At 41.3% G+C, this 14,544-nt stretch overlaps 1 protein-coding gene across 1 annotated transcript; it reads left to right on the forward strand.

The window, feature by feature from the left end:
- Positions 1 to 700: 700 nt before the first annotated feature.
- Positions 701 to 14,285, forward strand: mios (missing oocyte, meiosis regulator, homolog (Drosophila)). The gene is made up of 12 exons (XM_088307600.1): positions 701 to 1,197; positions 1,347 to 3,017; positions 3,663 to 4,152; positions 4,626 to 4,724; positions 5,485 to 5,739; positions 7,351 to 7,520; positions 8,346 to 8,411; positions 8,509 to 8,667; positions 10,121 to 10,273; positions 11,449 to 11,653; positions 11,751 to 11,880; positions 12,581 to 14,285. The coding sequence occupies exons 2-12, from the start codon at positions 2,199 to 2,201 to the stop codon at positions 12,669 to 12,671; spliced, it is 2,637 nt and encodes an 878-aa protein (XP_088163726.1). The 5' UTR covers positions 701 to 1,197; positions 1,347 to 2,198; the 3' UTR covers positions 12,672 to 14,285.
- Positions 14,286 to 14,544: the final 259 nt, after the last annotated feature.

A 14,544-nucleotide genomic window follows, 5' to 3' on the forward strand; every position in this document is an offset into this window, starting at 1 on the left:
GAATTATTTTTTCTTGATTATATTTTATATTTACCATTACTTTGTAATCATGTTTTTTTATTTAATCATTATATCGCCCTTTATATCGAGATTTGAAAATAACATCATTGTGTGGGCTTCACCGTGAGCGGAATAATTTAATCACCATGATTTTCATGACGAACTTATTTTCGTGTTGCACCCAACAAGAATATATACTTCAGTTTTTCTTAATTGTATTTTAAACACTATTTATATTAACGTGTGATTTGTATTATCACGTTCAAATGGTGTTTTGTTATTGAAAATAAAGTACTCTCTGTCTAAATGACAAACGGACAGAAAGCTCTTAATCGGAACCGTTAAATGACTATTATTTCCTAGCAGGATCTTATTTAGTGTTACAAACAACAAAACTACAACTCGAAGTAAGTTTTCGACATCCCGCACGTGTATGTTGGGTTACATTTAGTCAGCTCTCGCACGAAAGTGAACTCAACTTGGTCTGACAAATACAGCATAGTGACACTAAGCTACTGCACTGCTAGCTAAACGGGACCGACGAAAAAGCTCATGTTCCAAACTCGCCCTTCACTTTAGCATTAGCTTTGTGGAGTTTGGAATATGTCCACAAAACTCTAAACCTCCTTGGAGTGTATTCTTGTGCCTTTGCATTGGCAAATTTGCCTCAAAAGTTACGCGGTGTTTTTTTTTGTTTTGTTTAGCGACTACGTTAACACGTAAATTAAATTGGACCCTTTTTTGCACCTACGTGTCGCATACTTTGAACGTTTTTAAATCACACTCACGAGTTGAGAGACCAACAACAAATAATAGGAATTGTTTAGAATTCAGTAGATGTGGTTGATTAACCTTTTTTTTGCCTGCTTTTGACATTTCCAACTTTAGTCTTTTAAATATCAATATCAAATAACAATAACAGATTGTTTATAAAATTATTTTGTACCTTTTCGCAAAGCAAGGACAACTGCGTTTTTAAAATGTGTTTCACTTTCTTATGTTTTGGATTTAACGACAATTTGTATAAAACAAATTTCATTCTAGACTCATCACTTAAAAATGTCAGTTTTTTTTTTTGTTTTTTACCAGTTTATTTTTTTGTGGACTCCAGTGGAGCAAATGAATGAGAATTTGGATTTGAAGAATCGACAATACACTTTGACGACTTTAAGCGTGGGAGTAGGAGATCACAATATGGTGCGCTTTCACAATTCACAAATTCTTATTTTGGTCAGGATATTATAAATTCTATTCCCATTATGTGTTTCTATTACGATAGAAGAGTTTGTTGTTGTTTTAACTACATAATGTGTAATTTCCTCATTATTTTATGTTTGGTTTGACAGTAAACATCAACTGGAAGTGGCAATAAGCAGCTTTTTCCGGAAGAATGAACCCATTGCAGAATGCCACGTGACCCAACTGGAGAACAGGTTTTGAGGATGGGGTGGTGGACTCTATATGTGCACAGCGATCACTACGATAACTACGAGCTAATGACATGATGGAGTTAACTGCTACGATAAGATTAAGTTATTAGCTTGAGCAACTATTACATTAGTGGAGACTAATGCATTATCTATTCAGTTCTATCAGTTAAGATGCTTGCTGTTAGCTAACTACTGGAATATATTCACACTAGTTACTACTTTTAGGTCATAGTATCTTGTGTTTTGCTATAAAAAAAAAGTGACAAAGCTTACGTAAACAAATAGACACATTATACGATACACTCTTATCGACTCACACGTAAGATGAAACATGAAGCTTAAAACATGTCCATTTTTGTCCCAGGAGTTTGAAACATCCCCCTTCAAATGTGATGAACTCTGGAAATGGTCACCTTCTTTAAATCTTGAAGACGTCTTCTGTAAAACAAAGACACTTTAATATTTCTCCAAGTGTTCTGTCCCGGTTAACGACCTGAACCGGAAGGAAGTCATTTGTTTTGTGGAGCTGGATACGGAAGCTGGTTTTGCGCATCCCCTGTTGGTTTTTAATTTTATCAGCCAAACTGCTGCTAGTTGTAAGGTGAGTTGAGTCACTGCAACCATGCAGTCATAACTCGTAAGTCAATGCAAAAAAATTGTCTGAACAACGCTTTGTATCTCAAAAAAGTTGTGCCATTCGGAGTTCATGTAAATATTTGTGCTGGTAAAGCACATCCACCTTAGAATCGTCTAGCCGCCCTAGTAGTCATGAGTGGCTCCAAACCAGACATCCTGTGGTCTCCCCACCACCCGGACCGCTATGTCATCTGCGACTCGGAGCTGGGTCTGTACCGCATTGGTCCAGCAGGAGGCGCCGAGCTCAAGGCCGGCACCGTGCCCCTGTCGGGAGAGACGGCCGCCACCTTGCTGGCCATCAACTCGGACACGCCCTACATGAAATGCGTGGCCTGGTACCCCAAGCAGGAGCCCGAGTGCCTGCTCGCCGTGGGCCAGGCCAACGGTCGGGTGGTGCTCACCAGCCTGGGTCAGAGCCACAACTCGGCGTGCAAAGAGCTGGTGGGCAAGGAGTTTGTGCCCAAGCACGCCCGCCAGTGCAACACGCTGGCTTGGAACCCGGTGGATAGCAACTTGCTGGCAGCCGGCTTGGATAAACACCGGGCCGACTTCTCTGTGCTCATCTGGGACATCAGCAGCAAATTCTCTCCGGAGGCCAGCGTCTCCGCCGAGAAGATCCGCCTCTCCTCCTCGGACTTGGACCCAAGCTCGGTAGTGACCAAGCCGCTGTACGACCTGGGCCAGAACGACGCTTGTTTGTCCCTCTGCTGGCTCCTCCGGGACCCCAAACTCCTTTTGGCCGGCATGCACCGCAACCTGGCCGTTTTCGACCTGAGGAACACTAGCCAGAAGACTTTTGTCAACACCAAAGCTATCCAGGGGGTCACGGTGGACCCTCACTTTCCCGACCGCGTGGCCTCTTTCTTCGAGGGTCAGGTGGCCATCTGGGACCTGAGGAAGTTCGAGAAGCCTGTGCTCACCCTCACCGAGCAGCCCAAGCCTCTAACCAAGGTATGAGATCAAACTTTGGCGGACGTGGGTTTTTTTTTTTTTTTTTTTTTAGGACAAGTTATTGTTTGACTTAATGATTGACAAGGCACTTTTCATGAGCATCAGAACAAGACAAATTAGTATTTTGACAATCCCAGGACAATGTTCCCTCACTATTTGGCAGGTCGGTTATTGCGGCTTCAGTCTATCACAGGCGTGGGCAAACTACGGCCTGGGGGCCACATGCGGCCCATTAAACGTTTTAATCCGGCCTGCCGAACTTGAAAAAAATTAAATGAATAACCTTATTAATGTTTTATTTTCTAAATACTGTGGTGTGTCAAAGACAGATATTTTGTTGTCATGCTTTTGTTCACTTTAATTTAAAATTAAATTATTTTTTTTCTCTGATGAGGTGAGGTTACCAAAACACTCCATCCATCTGCTCCTGGTCCAGCCCCTCTGTCAAATTTTAGAACACATTGTGGCCCACCAATAAAAAAGTTTGCCCACCCCTGCTCTTAATTGTCCCGAGGTGTGATTGTGAGAGCGGATGCTTGTTCGTTTTTCCCATTTCTTTCAAACCGGAAGTTCTCTCAGTTGACAAATTTCAAAGCGTCAAGTTGCTTTGATCAAACTTTTCCAAAACCTAATATGGCTTTTCAGGTGGCATGGTGCCCGACCCGCACAGGCCTGCTGGCCACGTTGACCCGCGACAGCAACATCATCCGTCTGTACGACATGCAGCACACGCCCACGCCCATCGGAGACGAGACCGAGCCCACCATCATCGAGCGCAGCGTGCAGCCCTGCGACGGCCTGATCGGCACCTTCGCCTGGCACCCGTCCAGGCAGAACCGCATGGTGGTGGTGTCGGCCGCCAACCGCGCCATGACCGACTTCACCGTCTTTGAGCGCATCTCGCTGGCGTGGAGCTCCACCACCTCGCTAATGTGGGCCTGCGGACGCCACCTGTACGAGTGCGCCGAGGACGGGCCGGAGGGCGCCCAGGGCCTCCTGGAGCAGGATATCGCCACCAAGATGAGGCAGAGGGCTCAGTCCAGGTACGGACACGACACCGTCCAGGTGTGGAGGAACTACCTGCTGGCGGGGGGCAACGATTCCCAGCTCAAGTCGCTCTGGTTTGACCTCTACTATATCCTTTTTGTATTTTTTTATAATTTATAATTATAATATAATTATTTAATTTTTTAAATAATATAATTTATTTCACTTGTTTAGTTTTTAATTGAATTTCATATGTTGTACATTGATTCATTATTAATTAGACTTTTATCAATGAACCAAAACAAAAATAATTTTTGGTCTTACTTTTTCCAAGCATTAAAAACCATTGAGGATCTTGAACGAACTTATTCTACATGATTCTGCGATCAGCAGAGAAGTGTAGCATCTTTGACAAACTATCAATATCTCTGGTGATCCCTAAACAGCCAAGAAAATGTTTTGTTTGATAAATCTCACATTTTGGGAGCACAATTTTGAATTTTTGTTCTGCTTAATGTATATAGTTTTCTTGAGCTATCATCCTGCGGTCCAGTCCGAAGTTATGGTACTGGTAGATTCAAACTCTGGAGTATGAGATGATGATTCCTATGCAAAGATCACATATGAAGCAGTGCGCTGAGGACGCCGAGCTGAAGCTACAGGGGAACAAACAGGCTGTCGTCTACTCTGGTATCAAGAATATTGTCAAGACCAGTTTAGGTAAGAAGCCCACCATCTTACATCATGTGCGGCTTCAGATTCAGATTTTTAAGTCACGGTGATGTTTTCACATCATTCTGGTGAGTTGTGCGCCTTCATTGTAGCACTGGCACCACTGAGGTCTTCTACATAATGCCCCCTAGTGTTCAGACTAGGATACTACGTAGCTTAATGTGTTGCCTAACAGGTTACATTTAAGTGAAATGTGTGGCAAGACTGTTAGGAAAAACACGGAAGATGGAAAATAAAATGTGAGTAACTCTAAGAAGTGTTATTTGAATGAAACATATGCCATGCTCAAGAAAAATACCACAATCCCTTTATACACTAACTGTGCACACTTAATTGCATTGGGCTCATTCGTGGAGACGAAGAAGAAGGAAGAGGAGGAGGAGGCGGACACAAAAAAACAGAGAACAGAGGGGACGTCAAACCTACGATTTGACAAAACACTATCGGGTCCGACAAGGTTTAAGAATGAGGCCAGAGGGTTGCGGCCAGAAGGTTACCCAGATCACTCCCGGAGGGCGGGGGACTGACTGGCAAAAAAGGGTCAAGTGCCCAGCTCTGTTGGTTCTATAAAACATTTCTTCATCACAATTGCAAAATATATGGCATTATCAAGTATAAATTAACATACATTTGGATATGTTTGAATGTGTTTAAACATTGTGGGAGGGGTTAAAGCAGTGATTGTATTCCTCATGACAAACAGAGTTCTCTGTAAATGTTCATTATGGGTCTCTCTCTGCACCACCAGGCACCACGGAGAGCCGCAAGTGCTGGAGTGGCTCGGAGCGTCAGACGGAGGCGACGCGTTTCCACAGCGAGGAGCGCGGCCTCGCTCTGCGCCTCTGCGGCTGGATTGGCCGGGCGTCCGACGTGGACGTGGAGCCCTTCCTGCGCTCGCTGGAGCAGGAGCGCGCGTGGGAGCGAGCCGCGGCTGTGGCCCTTTTCAACCTGGACATCCGTAGAGCCATACAGATCCTCAACAGGGGAGCCATGGCTGAGAAAGGTCAGGAAGTTCTTCTGTGTTTTATTTACACACCCACAATAGTAGATTCAAGTCGGACTAAGACGACGCGTTGATTATTTGCAGGCTGCTGCAGTCATGAGTATCATTCACATTCGTATGTATTAGCCTGGTAAATATCGTGATATTGTCGGGATGTCCTGATTATTTTATTTGGGACGCAAGTCAAGAGTCCCTGGGTTTGAGTACAAAAAAAAAAGTAAGCACTTTTTTTTTTTTGAGAAATGCTTTTGAGTTCGATGAGCTTGTGTACCTAATAAAGTAGCCCCGCCATTTTGAATACTGGTTCCTTATGCAGCCTCTCTTTGTGACTGCATTTGAAACCAGCGTCTATAAATAAATGCCCCTTTTTAAAAATTTTTTTTAATTTTTTTTAAATGCACTAACGTGAAGCAATTGTATTGCAATATCCTGCTGTTTCAAAAGGAAATTAGGCAAGTGGTTTTCTCCCCTCCGCTCCCCTCTGTTGTCAATGCAGGAATGTGAAACAGATTGACCGAGGATGTGCCGCCATAAATAACCCCAAAATGTTGAAAATCCAATGAAATGAAGCGCCCGAGGAATGTGTCAAACATAGCAACACAACAACACTCGTTCTGGCCGCATGCTGAGCTTTAATGAAAAAATGTGCGCTTGCTGTTGCTGCTCTTGACTCACAGAAATTCTGCCCATGTAGGTCAGATGTTTTTCTGCTGCTTGCGCTAATGAGTGTTTCCTGAAAGTGGCCATCAGCCTGCTTCATTAGATAAGACCTGTTAACAGTCTCTCTTTAAAAGCCTCAATCTCCCATCGCTGAAGAACATGCAGTATGTCAAAGTGTTATCTCTGTTTTTGAAAATTCGGCCCTCGAAGCTGGTTTCACTTGACAACAAATTGAAATTTGGTTAATTTGTCTAACTGTAGTGCACCCACGAAAAAGTCTCAAGAATCCATGCCTGAGGAGACACAGGAAATCGGAAGCCATTTTGCTGTGCATTTTAATGTCATTTTGGACATTTGTTGCAAGACAATTTTGTCAACTGGGTCGCACCTCCTGGAATTAACAAACAAAACAAAAAAAACAGTCCCCCAGCAGCATGAAATTTGGTCAGCATGTTTATCATGAGTAGCTGACAAAAGAAAATCTAAAATAATCCATGTCCTGAAACTCACAGAAAGTATCCATTTTTTTTTTGGTCACTTCCTTCCAAGACGAACTTGCCAGCTAAGTAGCAGCCCCCCCTCGGCCAGTACCACTTTGCAACATGAATTTGATATTGTCATCTCTCAAGATTAGCCCCACAAAAAAAGCAATGCCTAGAAAGCCATTTTAGGGATCTTTCTTAGATAAAGTTATGCATAGAATGAGACCCTCTGTAATAAAAATAAAATAATAATGACAATAATTCAGCCCCCAAAGCCTATTTCACTTAAATGTATAATTTTTTAGGCATGTCTGACTTATTTTCATAAACAAAAAAAATGTCTCATGAAGAGAGACTGGAATTTCCATTGATGCTGTAAATTTGTCAAATGGGTTGCATAAGAAAATTCCGTTTGGAGGCATTTTCCTGATGTCCTTTCCCTCCCCTGTCCTGTCCTGTCCTGTCCTAGGTGACCTGAACCTGAACGTTGTGGCGATGGCGCTGTCGGGATACACGGACGAGAAGGCCTCGCTGTGGCGGGAGATGTGCAGCTCGCTCCGGCTGCAGCTCAACAACCCCTACCTCTGTGTCATGTTCGCCTTCCTCACCAGCGAGCCGGGAGCCTACGACGGCGTGCTGGTATCCAAATTGAATAAGAACTTCTAATTTGATTTGAAGTTGGGAGGAAAGGAATGCCTTGGTGTCATTTATTCCGTTTATTTTTTTAAGCCACATCAATAAGTGTATCGCGTTTGAATTAAAATCTGCGGCAAACGGAAGGTTTCTACTCCAGCTGCTGTTCAATTTGTTTAGCTGTTTTGACTGGTGCAAACGAGATTACGCAGCCAAGATCATGAAGTCTGAAACTTTGTTTACTGCTGTTTGGCCTTCAAGTTTACTGGGGCTTCTGGTGAACTTTGAACAAGTAGAGTTGAACAAAAGAACAAGAAGCAGGTCACTTTGTTGTCGCATGTAGAACACAGCCACTACTTGCCTGAAATTCCTGTTGGTGAAAATTTGTGACTTTTGAGATCTGTAAAGTAAATGTTTTTACATTTACATCATATTTTTAGCAATTTAGTATTACAATATCATATTGAATGAGTCAAAACTGTTCAAAATTTTATTTTATTTTTTTTTCAATATTTAATCACTTGGAATTATTCAAAGAAAAAAAAACATCCTAATAGAGTTCTGCTGGTTGTTTTGCCTAATACACAAATGTTCCTGACAAAATCGAAATGTTCCGAACAAAATATCCCGAATGTTCCCGAGAAGTGATGAGGTTGGCAATTCCGCATGTAGGACACTGCCAGTACTTGCCAAAAATTCCTGCAATTCCAGAAATTCTCCTTTCATGTTGCTGTTGGGCTCTTCTGCCTTGTCAGCACAACCCCACAGCCCAGACAAATGAAGAATATGGGCGATTGTTGTTTGATGTTTTTTTTTTCTTTCCTCTTTCAGTACGAAAACAGCGTGGCGGTGCGTGACAGAGTCGCCTTTGCCTCCATGTTTCTCAATGACACTCAGGTAACCTTCAGCAACGTTAATATTCACGTCATGTTTCTTTCATTTGATTTTTCAAGTGTTTTGTCTTTTTTTTTTTTTTTTCCGGGACGTTTGACAGCTTCCTCGCTACGTGGACAAGCTGACCAACGAGATGAAGGAGGCGGGCAACCTGGAGGGCCTCCTGCTGACGGGCCTGACCAAGGATGGCGTGGACCTGATGGAGAGCTATGTGGACCGGACGGGAGACGTCCAGACGGCCAGCTTCTGCATGCTCAAGGTACGATTCAAATGCATTTAAATGCATTTAAAGCAGGGGTGGGCAAACTTTTTGATTGGCGGGCCACAATGAGTTCTAAAATTTGACAGAGGGGCCGGACCAGGAGCAGATGGATAGAGTGTTTTGGTAACCTCAACTCATTGGAGAAAAAAAATACATTTAATTTTAAAAGAAAGTGAACAAAAACATTACAACAATATGTATGTTGTGAAAAAAACACAGTTTTTAGAAAATAAAACATTAATAAGGTTTATTCATTTATTTTTTTTCAAGTTTGGCAGGCCGGATTAAAACATCTAATGGGCCGCATGTGACCCCCGGGCCATAGTTTGCTCACGCCTGATTTAAAGCATATGGAAGGGGAAAAATTGGAAAAAGAAATATGCGGTTGGGTCTGAAATGTATTCCCTGCGATAAATTGGGCTTCATTGTAAACCCTAAAAGGAATTAAAGGTTGACTACTCCTGTTTTTCCACTCTAAAGTCTTTCATTCTTTTTGGTAAAAAGTGATTATTTCCACGTCTGGTGCTGACGTTTTTCAATGTGTTGTCGGTGCAGGAAGGTCACACAAACATGCACACATTCCACCCGTGGGATGGGTGCAGAAGTTTAGAAAAAACGTTTTGTTTAAGTAGACAATGTGTGTTACAGGTGAGAAAAGGTTGTGGAGTAGGTCTTGTTTTTGAAGTCGCTGATATTTGCAATGGCAAAATATTGTATTTGGAAGTTGTTTTTTTTTTTAAACCAAATACAGTCTTTTAATGGAACATACCACCATGGAAAAATTAGTTTGCGGGATTTAAACAAAAAATAATTTAATGGCCAAATACGTGATTTTCCTGGCTAAATATCACAAATTTTTAGCAAAAAATGGAAAAGCTTTGTATTTGACAATTGCATTTTATTTTTTAATTTATTGACAACTTACACATGGACTAAATTGTTGGTACTCGTCTGTTAATGAAATCGGTTCCTGAAATTACTTGAATCGGACAAAAGTAACAATGAATAAAGATTTTATGACATTAACCATTGGAATCAGACATTGTTTTTGAATCATGGTTGAACAGACTTATTTAAAAAAAAAAAGAAAGAAATCTCATGAAACAGGCCTTGGATGATGTCTAATCTGATGTATTTATATAACTCTGTAACAAAATTTTGACAAAAAAATTGATTGAAAACAGAATCTTATAATCTCTTATAATCTTATAAAAAAGAAAAGAAATAGGGCAACGAAAATTGAAGTTCCACTGTATATTGTTCATTCATCTCCAGATTCCGAACAAGATTCAGGGGCAGCTCAGGACTCTCATACAAACTCCTGACTGATTGTCTGCTTGATACAATCCAAACCAACTTTATTTGAATAGCGCATTTCATAGCAGTTGCTACTTAAGGGATGTGTCCCAATACGTTTGCTTGCGGCATCACCCAATGTCACCCCTTTTAGGGTTCTCCAGGTGAGGTGCTGAAGGACCCCAGAGTCCAGTGCTGGATCGAGAACTACCGCAACCTACTGGACGCGTGGAGGTTCTGGCACAAGCGGGCCGAGTTTGACATCCATCGGGGAAAATTGGACCCCACCTCCAAACCTCTGGCCCAGGTGAAGCCTCCAAAGTGAATTTGTTGTTTTCTTGAAAACTACTTAATTCGAGAAATATTGCGACTGTTAAAAAAAAAAATACAATAAAAAATTAGAAAAAATGAATAAATCAGTTTTTATCTGGAAAAAATACAATTTTATTCTTAAAAACAAATACAACTTTTACCACTTTTTCTGGAAGAAATATACAATAGTAAATGAAAAAAAGTTGCGTAAAATACCACTTTTTATTTTTGGTGTGAATTATGTTTTTCATTGAAAAAAATTATTCGCATAATTTTACTTTTTTCCCTCAAATATGAATTATTCTAACTGTTTTTAGTCCATTTTTTACTTTATTAATATTATGTCTATTTTCTCAGAAAGAAATAGACTATCATAAAAATAAAGATGTATTGTATTGGCTTTTTTTCCTCTACTCACATTTATTTTTAAATCTTGGGAAATACATTTTTCTTAAAATATTTTTTCTTAAAACTTACAACTTTATTCTTGCAATGTTCTGACTTGTTTCTTTGATTAAAAGCTGACTATTATCATAAGATTTCATACAATTAAGTCTTTTCTAATATAACAATACAACTTTATAAAATTGATATTACAATATTTTCCTTTAACAATCTGTACCTTTTTTATGTAGAAAAAATATTTTTGTTAGATTAAGATTTTCTCTTGCAGAAATATAATTGTTCTTATCTCGCCCAAAAAAAAAAATCTTACGGTAATAATGTCACAATTACAAAACAGTGGTACGAAAAAAAAAACATCAATTAATGTGCCGTAATACCTTTGCATGTGGACAAGAAGAGCCACATTTGCAGATCCGCTTTCAGTTGTTTATTGAACAGAATCAAACACAAATGCAAAGTAATCACACTAAATAAAGATAGTTATTTTCTTTAGCTTTTTTTTACTTGTATGTTGTTTTATTATATTTCTTAAGATGCACACTCTCCCGTCATAGATTAAGGTACGAGTACAAAGACTTTTATGGGCAACCACCAAGTAGCTGTCATGGCATTGCTGTACGGCAATCACAGTTGTGCAGCGGTTTAGATTATTGCCGGATTATCTCTTCCTTATCTGGCCTTGGCGTGAAACCCCCGCCAGCTGGCCGGCATGTCCCTCCAATCCACCTTTCCCCTTATTAAGACGACCTTTGTGTCCCTCCGCAGGTGTTTGTCAGCTGCAACTTCTGCGGCAAGTCCATCTCGTACAGCTGCGCCGCCATGCCCCACCAGGGCCGCGGCTTCAGCCAGTACGGCGTGAGCGCCTCGCCCACCAAGTCCAAAGTGACCAGCTGCCCGGGATGCCGCAAGCCTCTGCCACGCTGTGCCTTGTGTCTCATGAACATGGGCACACCCGTATCCAGCTGCGCCGGTGACGACCACGGGCACATTTTAGCGGTCACGGCCATGTCTTCATTGTTGACTCTGTGGTGTGTGTGTGTGTGTGTTTTGTTTTGTTTTTTTGGCAGGAACGGGGAAGTCCGACGACAAGGTCGACCTGACAAGGGAGAACAAACTCGCTCAGTTCAACAACTGGTTCACCTGGTGTCACAACTGTCGCCACGGTGGCCACGCTGGACACATGCTCAGCTGGTTCAGGTTAGTCAGCACATGCCATGTGGTCTAAAGTGTTCAGAAAATCATTTTTTGAATGAATCAATCAGGTGTTGTACACTAAATGTCATGCGATATTGTTACAGTGAATCCAATATGTCACAAGGTATGCGTTCCAAAACCATGCACGGAAAGTAAAAATCTGCAATATAGTGAGAGTAATTTTTTTTTCACATTTTACCCCTCCCATTCACTTTATACACAGTTAGACTTGTCGAAATAAACTGAAACTTATTTAACACGCTTTTAAAAGTGCTACTTGGTGGTTATTCTCACTATCTGGCCGTCCAAAAATCGGGCCTATCATAGAACATCACTTTGAGGAAACGAAAAGTGGGCTCTCTCACATAGTTCCCCAATTAAAGGGCGCAGCATGTTTGCCTCAAGTTGTCACTCACCCCCTTTTGAAGTTTACTGTAAGAATAGCAATAAAAATTAATTCGTTTTCCCAACAGCACACCAGATTTTTTTTTTTGTGGCGGCTGGAACAAATTAATAAGTTTATAAATGTATTTTTAACTTACAGGCATGGTTACGGAACGAATTATACTCGTATTTAAGGCACCACTGTATTTGTCGGGAAAGTTTTCCCACAAAAATGCTGCATTTTGCGCCGAAAAAGAACACCTGTTGCTCTGAAAATGCTCTTTTTTTTTGGCACTAAAACTCTCCTCACCTGTCGCAGGGACCACACGGAGTGCCCCGTGTCAGCGTGCACGTGTAAATGCATGCAACTGGACACTACGGGCAACTTGGAGCCCTTGGACAGCAGCTGAAACACGAGTGGCCTTGTCAGACCCGCGCGTCTGCAATCAAGAAGGGAATCTTCATTTTGCTGGAGTCAATCAAAATCTCAGGACAATGAACAAGCGGGCTTAAATGCTCTCGCGGTCAAACCTGAATCAGGCTTCACTAATGAACCTCATACTTTAAAAAAAAAAAAAAATGTGATTCTAGGTGCCAAATGTATTTTTTTTTTATATTAAACTAGTCAGAGAGGCAGATTTTGCCATATTTGATTACACATGTAACTTTATTTTTGTGTCATTAATACACTATTTGTTCAAGAAAAGTCTGTTTTAGCCACCCTCCATAAAATTAATTTTTTTTTAAAGGTAAAGTCAACACTTAAAAATGTATTACAATAAAATGTATTATGTGCCTTCACTAGTCGAAACATGACATTCTGATTGTTATTGTGTTTGCGGAATATGAATTAAGCAGTAAAATTTTCCCGTTTTCAGCCATCTTACTGGGCGGCCATTTTGTCACTTCTGTTGACTGAAAATGACATCACAGCTGCTCAGGTAATAACTAACTATGACTTAGGTTCAGAAAAAAAAAGGTGAGCCGTGATTGGTCATTCCTTGAGCCCTGATCAACTGTGAAGTCATTTTCAGTTGACACAGGTGACAAAATGGCCGCCACCTGAGATGGCTAAAAGTGGGACATTTTACTGCACAGAATGCCATGTTTCGACTAATGGGCCTGCATCGATCATATTCTTGTTAAGAAATGTTTGGTGTTGACTTCCCCTTTAAGAGGCTGTTTTACTTCGAAGCAGTTGAAACTCATTGTGAAATGAAACTTGACCCCAATTTTCCCATCAAAACGCAATCACAAAACGTCAATGCTACGCAATGGAAATGTTTTGTTCTCGTACTTCATGCTGTTTGAATGGTACATTTTTATTCAAACGGTTTCTGAGATATAACAAAAAGACAGGTGTATATTCATACGACTCCTTAAGTCGGCCACTGCGTTACCTTAAAAATCCACTTTCATATGCGAGTTTTTCTCCATAAGGAGCTTCCTTCAATACAATCATTGTGGCCTCTGAAGGATGTTACCCCAGGTGAAGCATTTTGAACATTTTCAAGGGAGGCTTGGGGGGTAGGGGGCGGGGTCGCATTGAGTGACCCACTCCAGGCTCGCGCTCCATGAAAAGAATCTCCGCGGAAAGCAGCAGCTGCTCTGCACTCGGACAAGAAGATTGCCAAACCCCCTTTTACTTCCCCCCCCCCCCCCCGCCTCGTAATACAGAAGCTCAGCTGCCCATTGAGTGAAAAACACAATCCTACACCCTGTCTTTCTTTCACACTCCCTCCGGTGCCCACATTGCCCCCCGAAACTATGCATCATCAATCCGAGGACGGGCGCCGTCTGCTCTGGCATTGTAGCCGTTTTTTTTTTTTTTTCTCCCTCTTACTTTTTCTTTCTCTGCAACCAACCCCAAGCAGGCCAGAGCTGGATAAATCACTTTAGTCATGGACATGCGGATCTTGGGAGCTTCATATCCCCGTGTGGCCAGTTTGAGCCAGGGGGGGCTGACAAATTGTGTTTGAAGAACAGCAATTTGAATGTCACACCCTTTGTTGTTTGTTTGTTTTTTTTTGTTTTTTAGGGGGGGGGGCTTTTAATAAATTCTGACTCATGAGTGTTCTGTCTTTGGCCAAATACTACGAAACAGATGTAAAATGAAATGAGCAACGTGATTGAGCATGAAAACGTGAAAAATTACTATAAGAACAAAAGTGGACTATTAGTTATTGTAATAAATGTATAACTGAATGTTGTTCAGTGTGAAGTAGTTTTGCATGTTAAATCGATGCCATATTTTGTCCATTACAACATTTGTGCACAAAAAAT

The sequence above is a fragment of the Idiotropiscis lumnitzeri genome, chromosome 10 (assembly GCF_059441095.1).
Source record: "Idiotropiscis lumnitzeri isolate Australia: NSW breed Sydney's pygmy pipehorse chromosome 10, RoL_Ilum_1.0, whole genome shotgun sequence".
NCBI lineage: Eukaryota > Metazoa > Chordata > Actinopteri > Syngnathiformes > Syngnathidae > Idiotropiscis > Idiotropiscis lumnitzeri.

Coding starts and splice junctions, on each gene's coding strand:
- mios (XM_088307600.1), top strand. CDS start 2,199: ATGAGTGGCTCCAAACCAGACATCCTGTGGTCTCCCCACCACCCGGAC. Junction 5,740..7,350: donor GGGAGCCATGGCTGAGAAAG/GTCAGGAAGTTC, acceptor GTCCTGTCCTAG/GTGACCTGAACCTGAACGTT. Junction 8,668..10,120: donor CCAGCTTCTGCATGCTCAAG/GTACGATTCAAA, acceptor CACCCCTTTTAG/GGTTCTCCAGGTGAGGTGCT.